This window comes from Plecotus auritus (assembly GCF_963455305.1).
Source record: "Plecotus auritus genome assembly, chromosome: X".
Classification (NCBI taxonomy): Eukaryota; Metazoa; Chordata; class Mammalia; order Chiroptera; family Vespertilionidae; genus Plecotus; species Plecotus auritus.
Genome location: NC_137784.1, coordinates 89696626 through 89713429, shown reverse-complemented (window position 1 = coordinate 89713429; position 16804 = coordinate 89696626). Strand labels below are relative to the sequence as shown.

At 37.5% G+C, this 16804-nt stretch overlaps 1 protein-coding gene across 1 annotated transcript in view; it reads right to left on the bottom strand.

Moving 5' to 3' along the window:
- ALG13 (ALG13 UDP-N-acetylglucosaminyltransferase subunit) overlaps window positions 1-16804 on the bottom strand; it is an 89266-nt gene that overhangs the window by 22516 nt on the left and 49946 nt on the right. Inside the window, 4 exon segments of the mRNA XM_080652836.1 lie at window positions 9616-9781; window positions 11639-11710; window positions 15623-15678; window positions 15783-15815. Of these exon segments, the coding sequence (XP_080508962.1) occupies window positions 9616-9781; window positions 11639-11710; window positions 15623-15678; window positions 15783-15815 (327 nt within the window).

Here is a 16804-nt window from a genome sequence, read left to right as displayed (position 1 = left end):
CCTAAATGACTCACTAGACCAGATGGAATTAATTGATATCTTCAGAACATTTCACCCCAAAGCCACAGAATATACATTCTTCTCAACGGCACATGGGTCATTTTCAAAGATAGACCATATGTTGGGACATAGGCAAAGTCTCTTCAAATTCAAGAAGATAGAAATCATATCAAGCATCTTCTCAGACCACAGTGGCATAAAACTGGAAATCAACTACAATAAAAACAACCCAAAGAAATCAAACATATGGAGACTAAACAGCATGCTATTAAACAATGACTAGGTTACCAGAGAGATGAAGGAAGAAATAAAAAACATCATGGCAACAAATGACAATGAAAACACTACAATCCAAAATCTATGGGACACAGCAAAAGCAGTCTTGAGAGGGAAGTTCATAGCTCCACAAGCCTACTGCAAAAAAGAAGAAACAATGGTAATAAATTACCTAACCCTACAACTCAAAGAGTTAGAAAAAGAGCAACAAGAAAAGCCCAGTGTAAGCAGAAGGAAGGAAATAATAAAGATCAGAGCAGAAACAAACGACATAGAGGACAAAAAAAAACAATACAAAAGATCAACTAAACCAAGAGCTGGTTCTTGGAAAGGATAAACAAGATTGATGAACCTCTAGCCAGGCTCACCAAGAAGCAAAGAGAGAGGACCCAAATAAACAAAATCAGAAATGAAAGAGGTAAAATAACAACAGATCCCGCCGAAATACAAAGGATTGTTAAAAAAAATACTACAAACAACTCTATTCCAACAAACTAGACAACCTGGAGAAAATGGACATATTCCCAGAAAAACATAACCTTCAAAAACTCAATCAGGAAGAATCTAAACATCTCAATATGCCAGTAACTATGGAAGAAATTGAAGCAGTCATCAAAGAGCTTCTGGCAAACAAAAGCCCAGGGCCAGATGTCTTCACAGGAGAGTTTTACCAAACATTCAAGGAAGAACTAAAACCTATCCTCCTCAGACTATTCCAAAAAATTCAAGAGGAAGGAACACTTCCAAGCTCCTTCTATGAAGCCAGCATCACCCTAATACTGAAACCAGATAAAGACAACACAATGAAAGAGAATTACAGGCCAATATCCCTCATGAACGTAGATGCCAAAATCCTCAATGAAATCTTAGCAAATCGGATCCAGCACTACATCAGAAAGATCATACACCATGACCAAGTAGGGTTTATCCCAGGAATGCAAGGATGGTACAATATCCGCAAATCTATAAACGTGATACATCACATAAACAAACTGAGAGATAAAAATCACATAGTCATATCAATTAATGCAGAAAAAGCATTTGACAAAATCCAACACCCTTTCTTGATAAAAACTCTCAACAAGGTGGGAATAGAAGGATCATACCTCAACATAATAAAAGCTATATATGATAAACCCACAGCTAACATCATACTCAATGGGCAAAAACTAAAACCACTTCCCCTAAGAACAGGAACAAGACAGGGATGCCAACTTTCACCACTCCTGTTCAACATAGTACTGGAAGTATTTGCCATTGCAATTAGACAAGAAGAAGAAATAAAAGGCATCCAAATTGGAAAAGAAGAAGTAAAGCTGTCCTTATTTGCAGATGACATGATATTGTACATAAAAAACTCCATCAAAAAACTAACAGACTTAATAAATGAATTCGGCAATGTAGCAGGATACAAAACTAACGTCAAGAAATCTATGGCATTTCTATACACTAATAGTGAACTTACAGAAAGAGAGACTAAAAAAGCAATCCCATTTACCATCGCACCAAAAAAATTAAGATACCTAGAAATAAACTTAACTAAGGAGGTAAAAGACCTATACTTGGAAAACTACAGGCCACTGAAAAAAGAGATAGAGGAAGATGTAAACAGATGGAAGAACATACCATGTTCATGGATTGGTAGAATCAACATCATTAAAATGTCCATAATACACAAAGCTATCTATAGATTCAATGCACTCCCCATTAAAATAATAACGGCATATTTCACAGCCCTAGAAAGAACTCTCCAAAAATTCATCTGGAATGAAAAAAGACCCCAAATAGCCACAGCAATCCTGAGAAAGAAGAATAAAGTAGGAGGGATCTCAATACCAGATTTCAAGCTGTATTACAAAGCCACTGTTCTCAAAACAGCGTGATACTTGCACAAGAACAGACATATAGATCAATGGAATAGAATAGAGAATCCAGATATCAACCCAAACCACTATGCCCAATTAATATTTGACAAAGGAGGCATGAACATACAATGGAGTCAAGACAGTCTCTTCAATAAATGGTGTTGGGAAAATTGGACAGATACATGCAAAAAAATGAAACTAGATCACCAACTTACACCATACACAAAAATAAACTCAAAATGGATACAGGACTTAAATATAAGACGGGAAACAATAAAAATACTAGAGGAATCCACAGGCAGGAAAATCTCAGACATATGCCGAAAGAACTTTTTCAATGATACTGCCGCTAGGGTAACGGAAGCCGAAGAGAAAATAAACAAATGGGACTACATCAAAATAAAGAGCTTTTGTACAGCAAAAGAAACCATCAACAAAACAACAAGATAGCCCACTGTATGGGAGAACATACTTGCAAATGTTATCACTGATAAAGGTTTAATCTCCAACATCTACAGGCAGCTTATACAACTTAATAAAAGGAAGATAAATGATCCAATAAAAAAAATGGGCAACAGACCTAAATAGAATCTTTTTGAAAGAACACATAAGGAAGGCCAAGAGACACATGAAAACATGCTCAAAGTCACTAAGTATCCGAGAGAAGCAAATCAAAACCACAATGCGATACCATCTCACACCTGTCAGAATGGCTATCATCAACAAATCAAACAAACGACAAGTGTTGGCGGGGATGCGGAGAAAAAGGAACCCTCGTGCACTGCTGGTGGGAATGCAGACTGGTGCAGCCATTGTGGAGAACAGTATGGAGTGTCCTCAAAAAACTGAAAATGCAACTCCCATTTGACCCAGTAATCCCACTCCTAGGAATATATCCTAAGAAACTAGAAACACCAATCAGAAAGGATATATGCACCCCTATGTTCATAGCAGCACAATTTTCAATAGCTAAGATTGGAAACAGCCTAGGTGCCCGTCAGCAGATGACCGGATCAGAAAACTATGGTACATCTACACAATGGAATACTATGCTGCCATAAAAAATAAGGAATTCTTACCATTTGCAGCAACCTGGATGGAACTGGAGAGCATTATGCTAAGTGAAATAAGCCAGTCAATGAAAGAAAAATACCACATGATCTCACTCATTTGGGGATAATGAAAAACATTATAAACTGATGAACAAAAAGATAGATACAGAGGCAGTAAAGCATCAAACAGACTGTCAAATTACAGCGGTAAGGTTAGGGAGAGGTGGGGGAAATAAGAGATCAACTGAAGGACTTATATGCATGCATATAAGAGTAACCAACGGATGCAAAACATTGGGGGTGATGGCATGTATGGGAGTGGGGTGGGGGGCAATGGTAAGATATGTACACATATAATACCTTAATAATAAAAAAAGAAATATGCTGTTGGTATTTTAATGGGGAGTGCATTGAATCTATAGATTGCTTTGGGTAGTATGGAGATTTTAGTGATGTTGATTTTACCAATCCATGAACATGGTATGTTCTTCCATCTGTTTACATCTTCCTCTATCTCTTTTTTCAGTGTCCTGTAGTTTTCCAGGTATAGGTCTTTTACCTCCTTAGTTAAGTTTATTTCTAGGTATCTTAATTTTTTTGGTGCGATGGTAAATGGGATTGCTTTTTTAGTCTCTCTTTCTGTAAGTTCACTATTGGTGTAAAGAAATGCCATAGATTTCTTGGCGTTAATTTTGTATCCTGCTGCATTGCCAAATTCATTTATTAAGTCTGTTAGTTTTTTGATGGAGTCTTTTGGGTTTTTTATGTACAATATCATGTCATCTGCAAATAAGGACAGCTTTACTTCTTCTTTCCAATTTGGATGCCTTTTATTTCTTCCTCTTGTCTAATTGCAATGGCAAATACTTCCAGTACTATGTTGAACAGGAGTGGTGAGAGTGGGCATCCCTGTCTTGTTCCTGTTCTTAGGGGAAGTGGTTTTAGTTTTTGCCCATTGAGTATGATGTTAGCTGTGGGTTTATCATATATAGCTTTTATTATGTTGAGGTATGATCTTTCTATTCCCACCTTCTTGAGAGTTTTTATCAAGAAAGGGTGTTGGATTTTGTCAAATGCTTTTTCTGCATCAATTGATATGACTATGTGACTTTTATCTCTCAATTTGTTTATGTGATGTATCACGTCTATTGATTTGTGGATACTGTACCATCCTTGCATTCCTGGGATAAATCCTACTTGGTCATGGTGTATGATCTTTCTTATGTACTACTGGATCCGATTTGCTTGAATTTTGTTGAGGATTTTGGCATCTATGTTCATGAGGGATATTGGCCTGTAATTCTCTTTCATTGTGTTGTCTTTATCTGTTTTTGTTATTAGGATGATCCTAGCTTCATAGAGGGAGCTTGGAAGTGTTCCTTCCTCTTGAATTTTTTGGTATAATCTGAGGAGGATAGGTTTTAGTTCTTCCTTGAATGTTTGGTAAAACTCTCCTGTGAAGCCGTCTGGCCCCGGGCTTTTGTTTGCTGGAAGCTTTTTGATGACTGCTTCAATTTCTTCCATAGTTATTGGCCTATTGAGATGTTTAGATTCTTCCTGATTGAGTTTTGGAAGGTTATATTTTTCTAGGAATATGTCCATTTCCTCCAGGTTGTCCAGTTTGTTGGAATAGAGTTGTTCATAGTATTTTTTAACAATCCTTTGTATTTCTGTGGGGTCTGTTGTTATTTCACCTCTTTCATTTCTGATTTTGTTTATTTGGGTCCTCTTTTTTTGCTTCTTGGTGAGCCTGGCTAGAGGTTCATCAATCTTGTTTATCCTTTCAAAGAACCAGCTCTTGGTTTTGTTGATCTTTTGTATTGCTTTTCATTGTGGTTTTAATTTGCATTTCTCTCATGATTAGTGACTGGGCATCTGTGGTTTTCTTTTTAAGAGTTTTGTCAACCAAAAGTGCATCCCTACACAGTTGTTTCAGGTTGATGCCTTGAATCTCTCTTAATCTATTGCTCCTTTCTCCACCCCTGTGATTTTCTTTCCATTTTTCTTTGTAGGAATCTGGTCCCTTTGACATGTTGAGTTTCCCCAAGTCTGGATTTTGTTGAATACATACCCGTGATCCATTTCAGTATGTTCTTCTGTATCTCTTGCAAATAGGCAGCTCAATCCAGAAGGCTGGGTCAAAGTCAAGATTGATTTCTTTGGCATTTCTATAGGTAATGTCTTATTGTCTTTGAATCTTAGCAGCTATTGCTGTTTAATACCCATCCATTCAGTAAGGACTGCAAAATGATTATATTCTGCCTTTTCTTTTTCAATGATTAGTTGGAATACTAATACATAGAAACATTTCCCTTCGTCTATTTGGTTATCTAATAGTATAGTTCATACAAGGAAAAATAAATAATTATTCCACTCTATTTTCTAGTTTTGAAGAAAATAAACTAATTTCTTATTCTCTTAAGGTGACCAATTTTCCAAGTATTATTAAGAACTTTTAAAGTGAACATATTTAATATGTTCTTGCAATAATCACTGTTGATGCTCAAATCATTCCATCTTTGGCCAGTGGGAACCTCTTCAAGATGGCTCCTGAGCCCTTTTGACATGACTCTAATAGTCTTTGTTAGCTTCCTTGCTATCTTCTTCCAGACCTGCAATTAGTAATTTCTTCACATAACTTTTTATTTTTTTAAAAGTGAGAAATGTTATTTCAAGACCAAAAATTTAGTGCTAAGAATACTCACTGTAGGCCTTTTCAGTGAACAAAGCTAGGAAATATACAAATATATTGAAAGATAAAACCTCAAGTTTATATTGATACTTTTAATTCAAACTTGAGACCATAAAAGCTTTTACTTAGACTTTTTATTACATCTGTAATACTTTTCTTCCATACATAGACTCCTGATTTGCAAGGACATGGGATAAAATTAGAATATCCAATACTCACTCATTTGTTTTAGCCGACATTACAGTCTCACAATAACAATCTGAATATCTAGATAAAAGAACCCAAAATGTGATTATTGAGAGCATTAAAAAATGCTTGGTACATGGTCTCTCAATTCTCCCATTAAAAAATAGCTATACTTTATCCACATTGTCCAAACATATGGCCATTATATAGAATATTCTAAAACTCCCAGCCCTCATTTTGTCTTAATTCTACAGGTAAATATATATATTTAATGCTTACTCATTAGGTTTTATGTTGATGTCACTAATTATTTTAGAAGTCTAAAAGTCAAAACTTATTCTCTAATACACTGTTGACCATTAATACAACTTACTGTGATGGCAGAAATATTCTCTATTTGTGCTTTTCAATACTGTAGCCACCAGCTACTTGGCATATTGTTAGTGCGACTGAGCAATTGAAGGTTTATTTAGGTATAATTAATTTCAAATTAAATTGTCACATGTAGCTAGAGATTACCTTGCTTGACAACATAGCTTAAGTAGATTCTTCAGGAGGTTCTCATGTGAATAATATTCTCTTAATTGTTATATATACTGCCCATTAGGCATGAAAATCAGTTTGATTGAATATAAAATCTTTGGTTCACACATTCTTTCATTATCTCAAATTTTACTCCAAAATGAAGCACTGCTGTAAATTTTGATGATTACTTTATTTCTTTTATACTCCATAGGCTCTTTTACATAAATAATCAAAGGACTTTCCAGTTCTTTAAGGTCCAGCCATTTCTTAAAAATATATTTTTATTGATTTCAGAGAGGAAGGGAGAGGGAGAGATAGAAACATCAATGATGAGAATCATTGATCGGCTGTTTCCTGCACTCCCCCCCCCAACCCTCACCACAAATGGGGATCTAACCTGCAACCTGGGCATGTGCCCTTGACTGGAATCAAGCCCAAGACCCTTCAGTTTGCAGGTCGATGCTCTACCCACTGAGCAAAAACCAGCTAGGGCAAGTACAGCCATTTTACTAGAATATCCTGGTGTCGGTTGTTCTGAGTAAACAATATGCAGAGTGGTATTTCAGTAGGTAATTTTAAAGCTTTTTTAATTTCAGGAAAGTCTTCTGAATTATAGTTTTCAGTATTTATTATTTTCCTTTACTTTGGTGTTCTTCTTCAGGGACTTGTGTTTGATCTCCTTTACCTAACTTTAGCATGTCACTTTTGAATCTTTATATTCATTTTCTTCACTTTAGATTTCCACCTTTTTAAACATCTTTCTCTTAAAGCATTATCTGTTGTATATATTTTGTCATGGTCTTTATAGTTTAGTCTTCATTACTGAAATGACTTTCTTCCATTTCTGTCACCTCATGAGTTTTTCTGATTCTGATTTGTTATTCTTTAATATCTTATTAATGTCTTTAGCTCATCCTGAAATACAGGGTGTCCCAAAAATGTATACACACTTTAACAACTGATAGCATTTATTTATTTATTTATTTATTTATTTATTTATTTATTAATTTATTAATTTATTTAAACCCTCACCTGAGGAGTGAAGATATTTTTCCCATTGATATTTTAGAGAGTAGAAGGGAGGGGGGAGGGGAAGAGAGAGAGAGGAGAGAGAAACATCAATGTGACAGAGACACATCAACTGGCTACCTCCCACACATGCCCCAATCAGGGGTGGGGATTGGACCTGCAATCCAGGTATGTGCCAGTGACCAGGAATAGAACCCACGACCCTCCAGTGCACAGTCCCATGCTCCAACCACCGAGCCACACTGGTCAGGCAGAAAATAAAATGTATTTTAGTAAACACTGCTTTTCTAATTATTCAAAGTGTGTGTATACCTTTTTTGGGACACCTCATAGTTGTTAATTTACTTTTGGTTTGTTTACTTCTGTTTAGTGAGCACATTTCTGACATGCTTTTACTGTCTATAAGGATGTTATTTTTTTTTCTTAAAACATCTTTGCATAGGATTTGATCTTAGCACTTTTCATATATATATATTGATTTCAGAGAGGAAGGGTGAGAGAGAGAGATAGAAACATCAATGATGAGAATCATTGATTGGCTGCCTCTTGCACACACCCCCATTGGGATCGAGCCCGCAACCTGGGTATGTGCCCTTGACCGGAATCGAACCTGGGACCCTTCAGTCTGCAGGTCAACACTCTTATCCACTGAGCCAAACCAGCTAGGGCTGTTCATTTTTATGTGATACTATTTTTCATAAACTTTAGAATGAGGCAGAGTATAGGAAAGCTTTTCTAATGTCATAGGGCTCTCTTTAGCTGTTGTTTTCACGTAATGTTAAAAAATATATATCACTGCTTTCTAGGATTCATAGCTCTGTTCTCCTCCCAACTTTACTCTGGACCTACTCTTTTCCCTATCTTGATCATTTTTATTCCACTTCCAGCAGTTTCTGCCCAGTAAAGAATACTGTCCTAAAAGGGAGACCTGGCAGGTCAGTTATGAGAGTTCTTAAGAGCCAAACTGCTTCAAGACCTTCAGTCCCATTACCATGTACCCAAAGCACTCATCTAGTGTTGGACAGGTAAAATCCTTTCCTAATCTTAGCTGCTCCTTCCAAATTGGCTTCCCCCCTTTCCAGTGAATTCTTATTAGTTCTTTTGGAGTTCTTCTGTTCTTAGGTCCATTAAACAACATCCCCAATGCTTCTTTCTGTCTTCTTGCTCCCACATAAACCCTGATAGCATGCAGGTCTTGTGATGGGTGGTTTGTCACTACCTGTTTACATTTTATGGTTCATGGGGATACCTTGTCACCTAGTTTTGTTGTATTGTCCATGGGTTTTGGTTTGCTATCTCAATTTTTACTGGGGGACTCAGATTGAAAAGCTATGCTATTGTTGCCACCACCTTCCCAGAGTTCTGCTAAGAATTTTAAATTATATTATCTCATTGGAATTCCATAACCACTTCATAAATTGGTACTATCAGTACCCAGAAGCTCATTGATAAGAAAAGTTCAATAACCTGTCCAAAATTACATAGCTAGTTAAGTTGTAAAACCAAGATTCTAACCCAGATCTCTTAAATTCTAGCACCTATATTCTTTATAACATTCATGGGAAAATGATTCATTATATAGAAATGTATTTTATAGCAAACTTGTCAGGAGTTAATTCTGTGAAGTGTGAACACACTTCTACCTTAATTCCTGTATAATAAAACTCAACTGGAAGTTTGAGAAACTAGTCAAAGTCCTTTCAATTTTCAGCAGGGTAGCAAAGAGACAGCTACAAAATCAGATCAAAGCCAAATTTGCAAAAACAAACAAACAAACAAACAAAAAACACCAACCAACCAACCAAACATTGAAACCCTGGCTCTCTCAAATTTTATGGATTCTTCAACTATAGAAGATATTTTATTAAGTAGGTTAAACAAATGTAATTATGGAAATGAAAGTAATCCTATCTAATCACTAGAACTATTGTGTGCATATTCCATGAATAGGAAAAGAAGCTTCCAAAGTAAGCAACCACTAATAACCTACCTGGCCTGCCTTGTGTAGGTGAAGATACAAACAGAGGCTGTATAGCCTTCTGTGAGGAAACTGAAGTGGTACTACTAGCTTGATTAGCTGCTGCACAGTTAGATAAGACTGGAACTGGAACATTATTGGCACAGGAAGCTGTAATTGCTGCAGAATTTAGCATCACCTGTAAGTGTGAAAGAAAGTTTAGAATTCTAAGTTCCGCTTCCCAAACACTATTAGTCTCCTATCTGATCCCACATTTCAGGAAATAGTATTTTTTATTATATATCTCTATTTATTTGTGTCTTTAATTTCTCTTGGCAACATGTTGTCACTTCTAGCATACAAATTTTCCAGTTGTATGTTAGATACATCCTTAAATATTTTGAGTTTTTCTTTTTAATCTTTATTGTTGAAAGTATTACAGATGTTCCACCTTTTCCCTGCATTGACCCCCATCACCCCGCTCCAGTATTTTGATAAGTAAAACACAGAGGAGTCAATCTTTATGTAAACCCTGTATGGGCAGGTTAAGTTATTTCTCTTAGAAGAGCCCAGATTACTTTGAGAACTTTAATTTTTAATGTATTATTTTTTTCTAAAAAGGTAATACATTAATATGATTCAAAAATCAAGTATAACATTGTGTAACAATGATATTTCCTTCCAATCCCTATACTGTTGGAGAGTGGGAATTTTTGAGCACTACTGAGGCCGTGGACTATGCCCCAGATAGAGTTGTCAGTGCTGACACCAGGCCAGGCCTTGAGATATGGTCTCATGGCCCCTTCCCGGCACGTAGGCCTTCTTTCATAGAACACTGTCAGCTTTCTGAAGAACAGGGTGACCCTGTGAATAACATGATCATCAATGGCATGATCCTGACGTTGCTTAGGAAAAACTGTTTTGTCTTGGGTTACTTGTTCTGCAAAAACAGGATGTGGTTAATGTGCATAAAAGTGGTCCTGCACAAAGGGTAGGGGCTGCTCTCTGGAATCCCTGCGTGGAGAAAGGCAGAGCAGTTGCCGGCCGGCTGGCCGGCCAGCTGGCCGGCTAATAAAGGCTCCCTAAATTTTAATTTGGTCTGGGCTCCAGTGGTCATTCACTCGCGCTCGTTCCACAACATATACTCCATCTGCCTTGTTCCCTTATGCCCAAGAGCAGGTGACTTCTGTGTTTCCTGCATATTGTACAGAGATTTATACACAATTCTTTAAACACAAAAGGTGCTTGAATTTTTTTAAACTTTCTGAGACTACAAATTATATTTCTGATTAGGCCATAGCACCCAATATAGGGCTGTGCACAGAGAGGTGTTCAATAAATATTAACAGACTCCTCTTCTTGAATACACTGTCCTCACTGCAGTCTCCATTTCCTTGCTACCCATTGAAGTGTGGCTGCTACCCTCTCTGGTCCTCATAAACTGTATTTGAAGTCACCAGTGGACTCCATGGCAAAAAATCCTAGTAGATTCTTGTTAGTCCTTATGTTGCTTGATCTCCTGGGAATAACTGACACCTTGCAACAGTCTCTTCCTGGGTTTCCCAAATATACTCTCCTATTCCCCCCGCCCCTGGCTTTTGCTTCTCTACCCATTTCCTAAAATTTGGTGATCCACAGGGTCTGTTCTAGATGCTCTTATCAATCTCTTCCTTTTCCCAGGATTATCTTATTCACTCTTATGGTTTTAGCTACCATTTTGATACCAACTCCCCATTCTACAGGAGAGCTTTACATTTAAGTGTCAGTGTATGACGTTGACTTGACACATCATTTATATTAACTCACTCATTATAAGAGGTTCAGAGTAGTCTAATGCTAGCACATAGAACAGTGACTGGAACATAATAGATGCTCAATTAATTGAATAAATTTACCAATCACTATGCAAGGCACCACAAGGTATAATACTTAAAATAGGAATATAAGCAGCTTCTTTGAAATATGATGAGTGAAGAGAATAAAAAGAAAAAAATTCATTTTCCTCCATTTAGATAGATCTCTGCAACTGACTCCTTAATAACACAATAAAGATTACCTCCTGGGGGTAGTTGCATGAGGTAACTGTGTCCTGAGGAGACATAGAACATGGTCCTCTGTCCTGAAGAGACTTTAGTGAATACAGAAATACAGTTAAGGGCAAATCAAGAAACCAAGTAACGTATCAATAAAATATCTGCTTTGTTTCAACATCTCCTAAAATAAAGGTGATCTGTTCTGAAAATATTCAAATTTGGAAGTGACTAATAAGATAATGCTCCAATCCACACCCTCTCCCCCATGCCTGCTGCTATTGCCCTGATAATGAGGTCTTTGGTCCCCCTCGAATTGATCCACTTTATCAGTGGTTCTAAGTAAACTCAGGGCTGGATCCTAGAGGGAGAGCTCAGCAGTTTGTAACCCTAATCTTCAGCAGCTTATTTGGGGGGAGAGGGAAGGGAGACAAGAGAGAGACTGAGAGAGATTGAGATTTCAACACATAAAAAAATGTAATGATAAGGAAGCAAAAGTAATTTGTATCAGATTAGTAGTATAAAGTATTTCATGGTGGTAAGGTGTTCCCTGAGTTTTGGAGCTCGGAAAGGATTCCTGATAGTGGCTCTTGCATGGTGTGAATGCTTTTGATCGATTTGGAAGGGGGAGTGATGTTAGGACCAGGTTCCTTTAATACTTTCAAAGAGCTGCTTGAAAATCACTTCCTCCCCCCACCAAAGACAGTAAAAAAAAAAAAAAAAGATAATGTTCCCAAAAGTATCACTCTAATGCCAGTGCCTGATTTAGGTAACTGTTCTATTTCCTATATACATCCAACTCTAGTCCCAATGCAGACACTAAAATGTAACAGAGGATTGTAATTTAAACACTATCTTAGTGGCCTTTCTTGACTTAAAAGTTTCAAAATCAGTAAGACCAACAATGGTTTTGCTAAAAGAAAGCATTCCATCTAAAGATGTAGTTTGGGACAAAGGTGGATAATTGGCTGGTCAGCTGCATCCTATCTAAGCAGGATATAGTATAATCCAAACACCACTCCCTCTGTCTCAAGACTATCTTTGTGAAAGCAAAAATGATTTTTAAAAGGCTCAGAGTTATGCATGACAGACTGTCATGACAGCAAAAACAAACAAGCAAGAAAACCAGTAGCAAAAATTGGTAATAATGATAAGAACAGAGGGAATCGGGAAGTAATCACAGAAACAGCAGGAACCATATGAGCCCAATTTAACATGGACTTAAGATTGCATGTTTCTAAATTTTGTGTTCAAGTATAGCCAAAATATCTGCCAAAAAGCAAACTTTAGCCCTGACTCAGAGTGCCCAGTGTGAATGCTAAACAATTCTAGAGAAGGACTTAGTTAAGAGATGAACATGAAAATAAGAAATAGGAATAAATATTTATGGTTTCTTAGAAGGCTCTATGCCTGGAAATATTTAAGTCTTATATTTGTCCTCTCTCCTCAAAATACTGTGAGAAAATTACTTAGAAATTTGCTATGCATTTGGTGACTGGAGGGTGGGAATGGAACAAAACATGAAAAGATTGAAAGCTATTAGGATTCAGGATAAAATAAGTTAAGAAGAAAAAGGAACAAGTGAAATTAAAGGGTCATCTCTGACAGTCAAATTTTACTTGCTTTTTTAGTTGGGAGACTATTTCAAAAAACGGTATAAAAAGCATGTGATATGAGAATAGTAATAAAAGAATGAGTGGACAAGTATTTCTCTAGAAGGGGCAAAGGAAATGAAGGAAAAAGAGGGGAGAGAATTACATATCAGTTTTCTTTACCTTCCTAAGAGTACATGAAGCTACCAACATTAAATTAATCAGAGTTAGGGAATAGAGGGTAGTTATTCAAGTTCTTCACAAATATTCCAGTTTTCCCCCTAGGTACATGGCAGGTTGCTCTTCCTGGTCTCATCTAAAGTTAAGTATGGCTATGAGTCATGCTTGGCCAATGAAATATGAGCAGAAATATTAAAAGCCAATGTTCAATTATCCTATTTTTAGCCTGCCCCAAGGTGACTGAAAGCTCATGTCTATCAGCCTGAGTCCCTGCATGACCATGATGAACAAAAGCTTGCATTGGACATATAACATTAGGGATAGCAACTGTCCTCTGTTAAGTTGTTCAAATTTGGGGGGGGGGGGTTGTTACTGCAGTCTAACCTAGCTTGATTAAAACATTAATTGGTAACTAGAAGTAAGGTGTTGTTCTAAGAAGAACCTAATTTAGGATGGAGGTTATGAATTTGTAAGCTCTTTTTTATTTTTTTTAATATATTTTATTGATTTTTTACAGAGAGGAAGAGAGAGGGATAGAGAGTTAGAAACATCGATGAGAGAGAGACATCGATCAGCTGCCTCCTGCACGCCCCCTACTGGGGATGTGCTCGCAACCCAGGTACATGCCCTTGACCGGAATCGAACCTGGGACCCTTCAGTCCGCAGGCTGACGCTCTATCCACTGAGCCAAACCGGTTAGGTCAAATTTGTAAGCTCTTAATGGAAGAGGCAACTACTTCAACCCCAACTGTAGAAGATAAAATTGATAAATGCTTTGAACAACAAAGAGCAGTTAAAACTCAGCCTTAAAGCAAGAATCACATTGTTGTTAAAAACTAATTGCATTAAGATATGTCAAAGAAAGAGTCCAACTAAGGACATAACACCCAGTGAATACCTGCACGTGGACAAAATGGCTCATGGAAAAGCATCCAAAGATATGGCTCTTCCATCAACACCTGATAAGCTCATAATACTCAAGTAGAGAGAAACATAGAGATAAGAAAGCAAAGCACTATAGCAAATCTAAGTAGTATATCTATTATTACAAAGAACTGTCAGTAGGAATATTAACACATGAAACTAATGGGAATCAGACAGAGGTAGCATAATTACACAGCCAGAGAAACCATGAGCAGAACTAAACCCATCCAACTGAGATAAAATGACCCTTGGACCCCCAATTTCCTATGAGTAAAAAGCAGGCTGAGAAAGTTGCTCAGCTGCCAAGGATTATTCTTCAATGCCTACTTCAAATATGGTCAAAGACAGAAGGGACTTGGAGTAACCAAGAGTCCCAGAAAACAATGAACTAGTCCCCTCCAGAGAACAGTTCCCATGCCTAGGTTGGGGGCCCTCAAAATGTCTGTCTATCATGATGTCAGAATTGCTACAGGCAAGTAACTGTGTTTCTCCCATTCCCGCCCCCCCCCCCCCCGCCCCCGAGTGGGAATTTTTACTGCAATTTTTTCAGTCCCTGTTCCACCACTACAAATTGGGTTTGTGGGGGTAAACAACTTTGTATCTTTGACTTTAGGCTTCCAGGTCAAGAAGAGTCATATCTGGACCCAATACAAAGAGTACCACAGATTTCCCAGAAACCTTGGGCAATAAGTTTAATTACACTGGATGGAATTTTTCGGTTGTCTCCCCTGAGGAGGAAGCAAGTATTCTGCCTGTGGGAGGAGTTTGAGTTGCATGCTACACTACTTAGTGTTGTTAAAATATTTCCAACTTTTTTACTTCCAGGCACAGAAAAATTAGATTCTTTAGTAAGACATGCTATGGCCAATGAAAAAGAAATGGAAAAGGAAGTGACACATGCCATCTCTAGTGCTCCATTCACTAGCTTTTGTTTCCTGCCTTGGCAATCATGGATGGAGCTTCCATCAGCCTGAGTCCATGAGCAGGGCCCTCCTGCTGCACATGTAGCATACCCAAAAGCAAACTTATTTATGGTCCATTCTTACTGTTAGAAAAATCGTAGTAAATTCCTCTAAAAATTATCACTGCCAATGTTTGAACTTCCTCATGTATAAACACATATTAGAACTATCTCTAAATAGACTAATTTCAGAAAGGGGGCATGATCTTGGATGAGTTACTCAATTTCTGGGTGTCAATTTCTTCATCTACAAAATGGAAATGATACCCTGATTACCTCATATGATTGTTCTGATTTAAATACACTTATATGTATAGTTCTTAGAATAGGGCTCTAGTACACAGAGTACCTACCAAGTTTGCTGTAGATTCAGTTGTGCTATAAACATCTGAAGTTTCATAGTCTGGTTCTAGAGGATATTGCCAAAGTAAAGTCAAAAGTGAGCATTATTTAATAGTTTGAAATTTTATAAACAATAATAAATATCATAGATTCTTCCTATATCTCACTGACCTGAAGGATAAATATATTCTTCATTATATCCCCCTAGAAAAAAAGACAAAAGAGTATGTATGTTTATGTAGAGCTTTTTAGCTCAGCACAGCCAGATAGTCAGCACTTGCTTTCTTCTCAAGTTTTGTGGCTATGTAGGTTCAAAACTAAAACATATACATCCTTGCACCAAGTGATTTGAGCTTTTGTACTAGTGAAAAGATACTGAAGCCAGAGATTGGCTGTAAACAGTATGAATTTCTCCTCTGAAAATTCCCTTAGTTTTTAAAGTTCAGGTAGAGGTGAAAAATACAGCTGTGTCCAATTTTCCAGTCAGGCAGTACCAGGGGTGGGCAAACTTTTTGACTTGAGGGCCACAATGGGTTCTTAAACTGGGCTGGAGGGCCGGAACAAAAGCATGGATGTTGTGTTTGTGTGAACTAATATAAATTCAAAGTAAAGGAGTGGAGGGGAGAGCAAGAGAACCGGATAGAACAGCCGGATCCAGCCCGCGGGCCGTAGTTTGCCCACGGCTGCAGTAGACTATGGTGATTAAGTTTACCAGCGTGGAGTTAGCCAGGGGTGGGCAAACTTTTTGACTCGAGGGCCACAATGGGTTCTTAAACTGGACCGGAGGGCCGGAACAAAAGCATGGATGTTGTGTTTGTGTGAACTAATATAAATTCAAAGTAAAGGAGCGGAGGGGAGAGCAAGAGAACCTTCCGCTCTTTCGGCTCCGCGGGCCGGATAGAACAGCCGAACGGGCTGGATCCGGCCTGAGGGCCGTAGTTTGCCCACGGCTGAGTTAGGCCTAGATTTGAATCTTGATTAATAATACCACTCTTTGTGCCTCACTTTCTTCACTATAAAACAGAAATAATAGTACCTAGGGGAGTGAAAAGAATATAGCATGATGCTTGACATATAGTAAATGGTGACTATAATTTGAGTATAACCCATAATTTGTTTAGGGGGACATCAATGGGATATATCATGCCTCATTTGTTTTTTAGCCTGTCAGGTAAATAATACATTTAAAATCG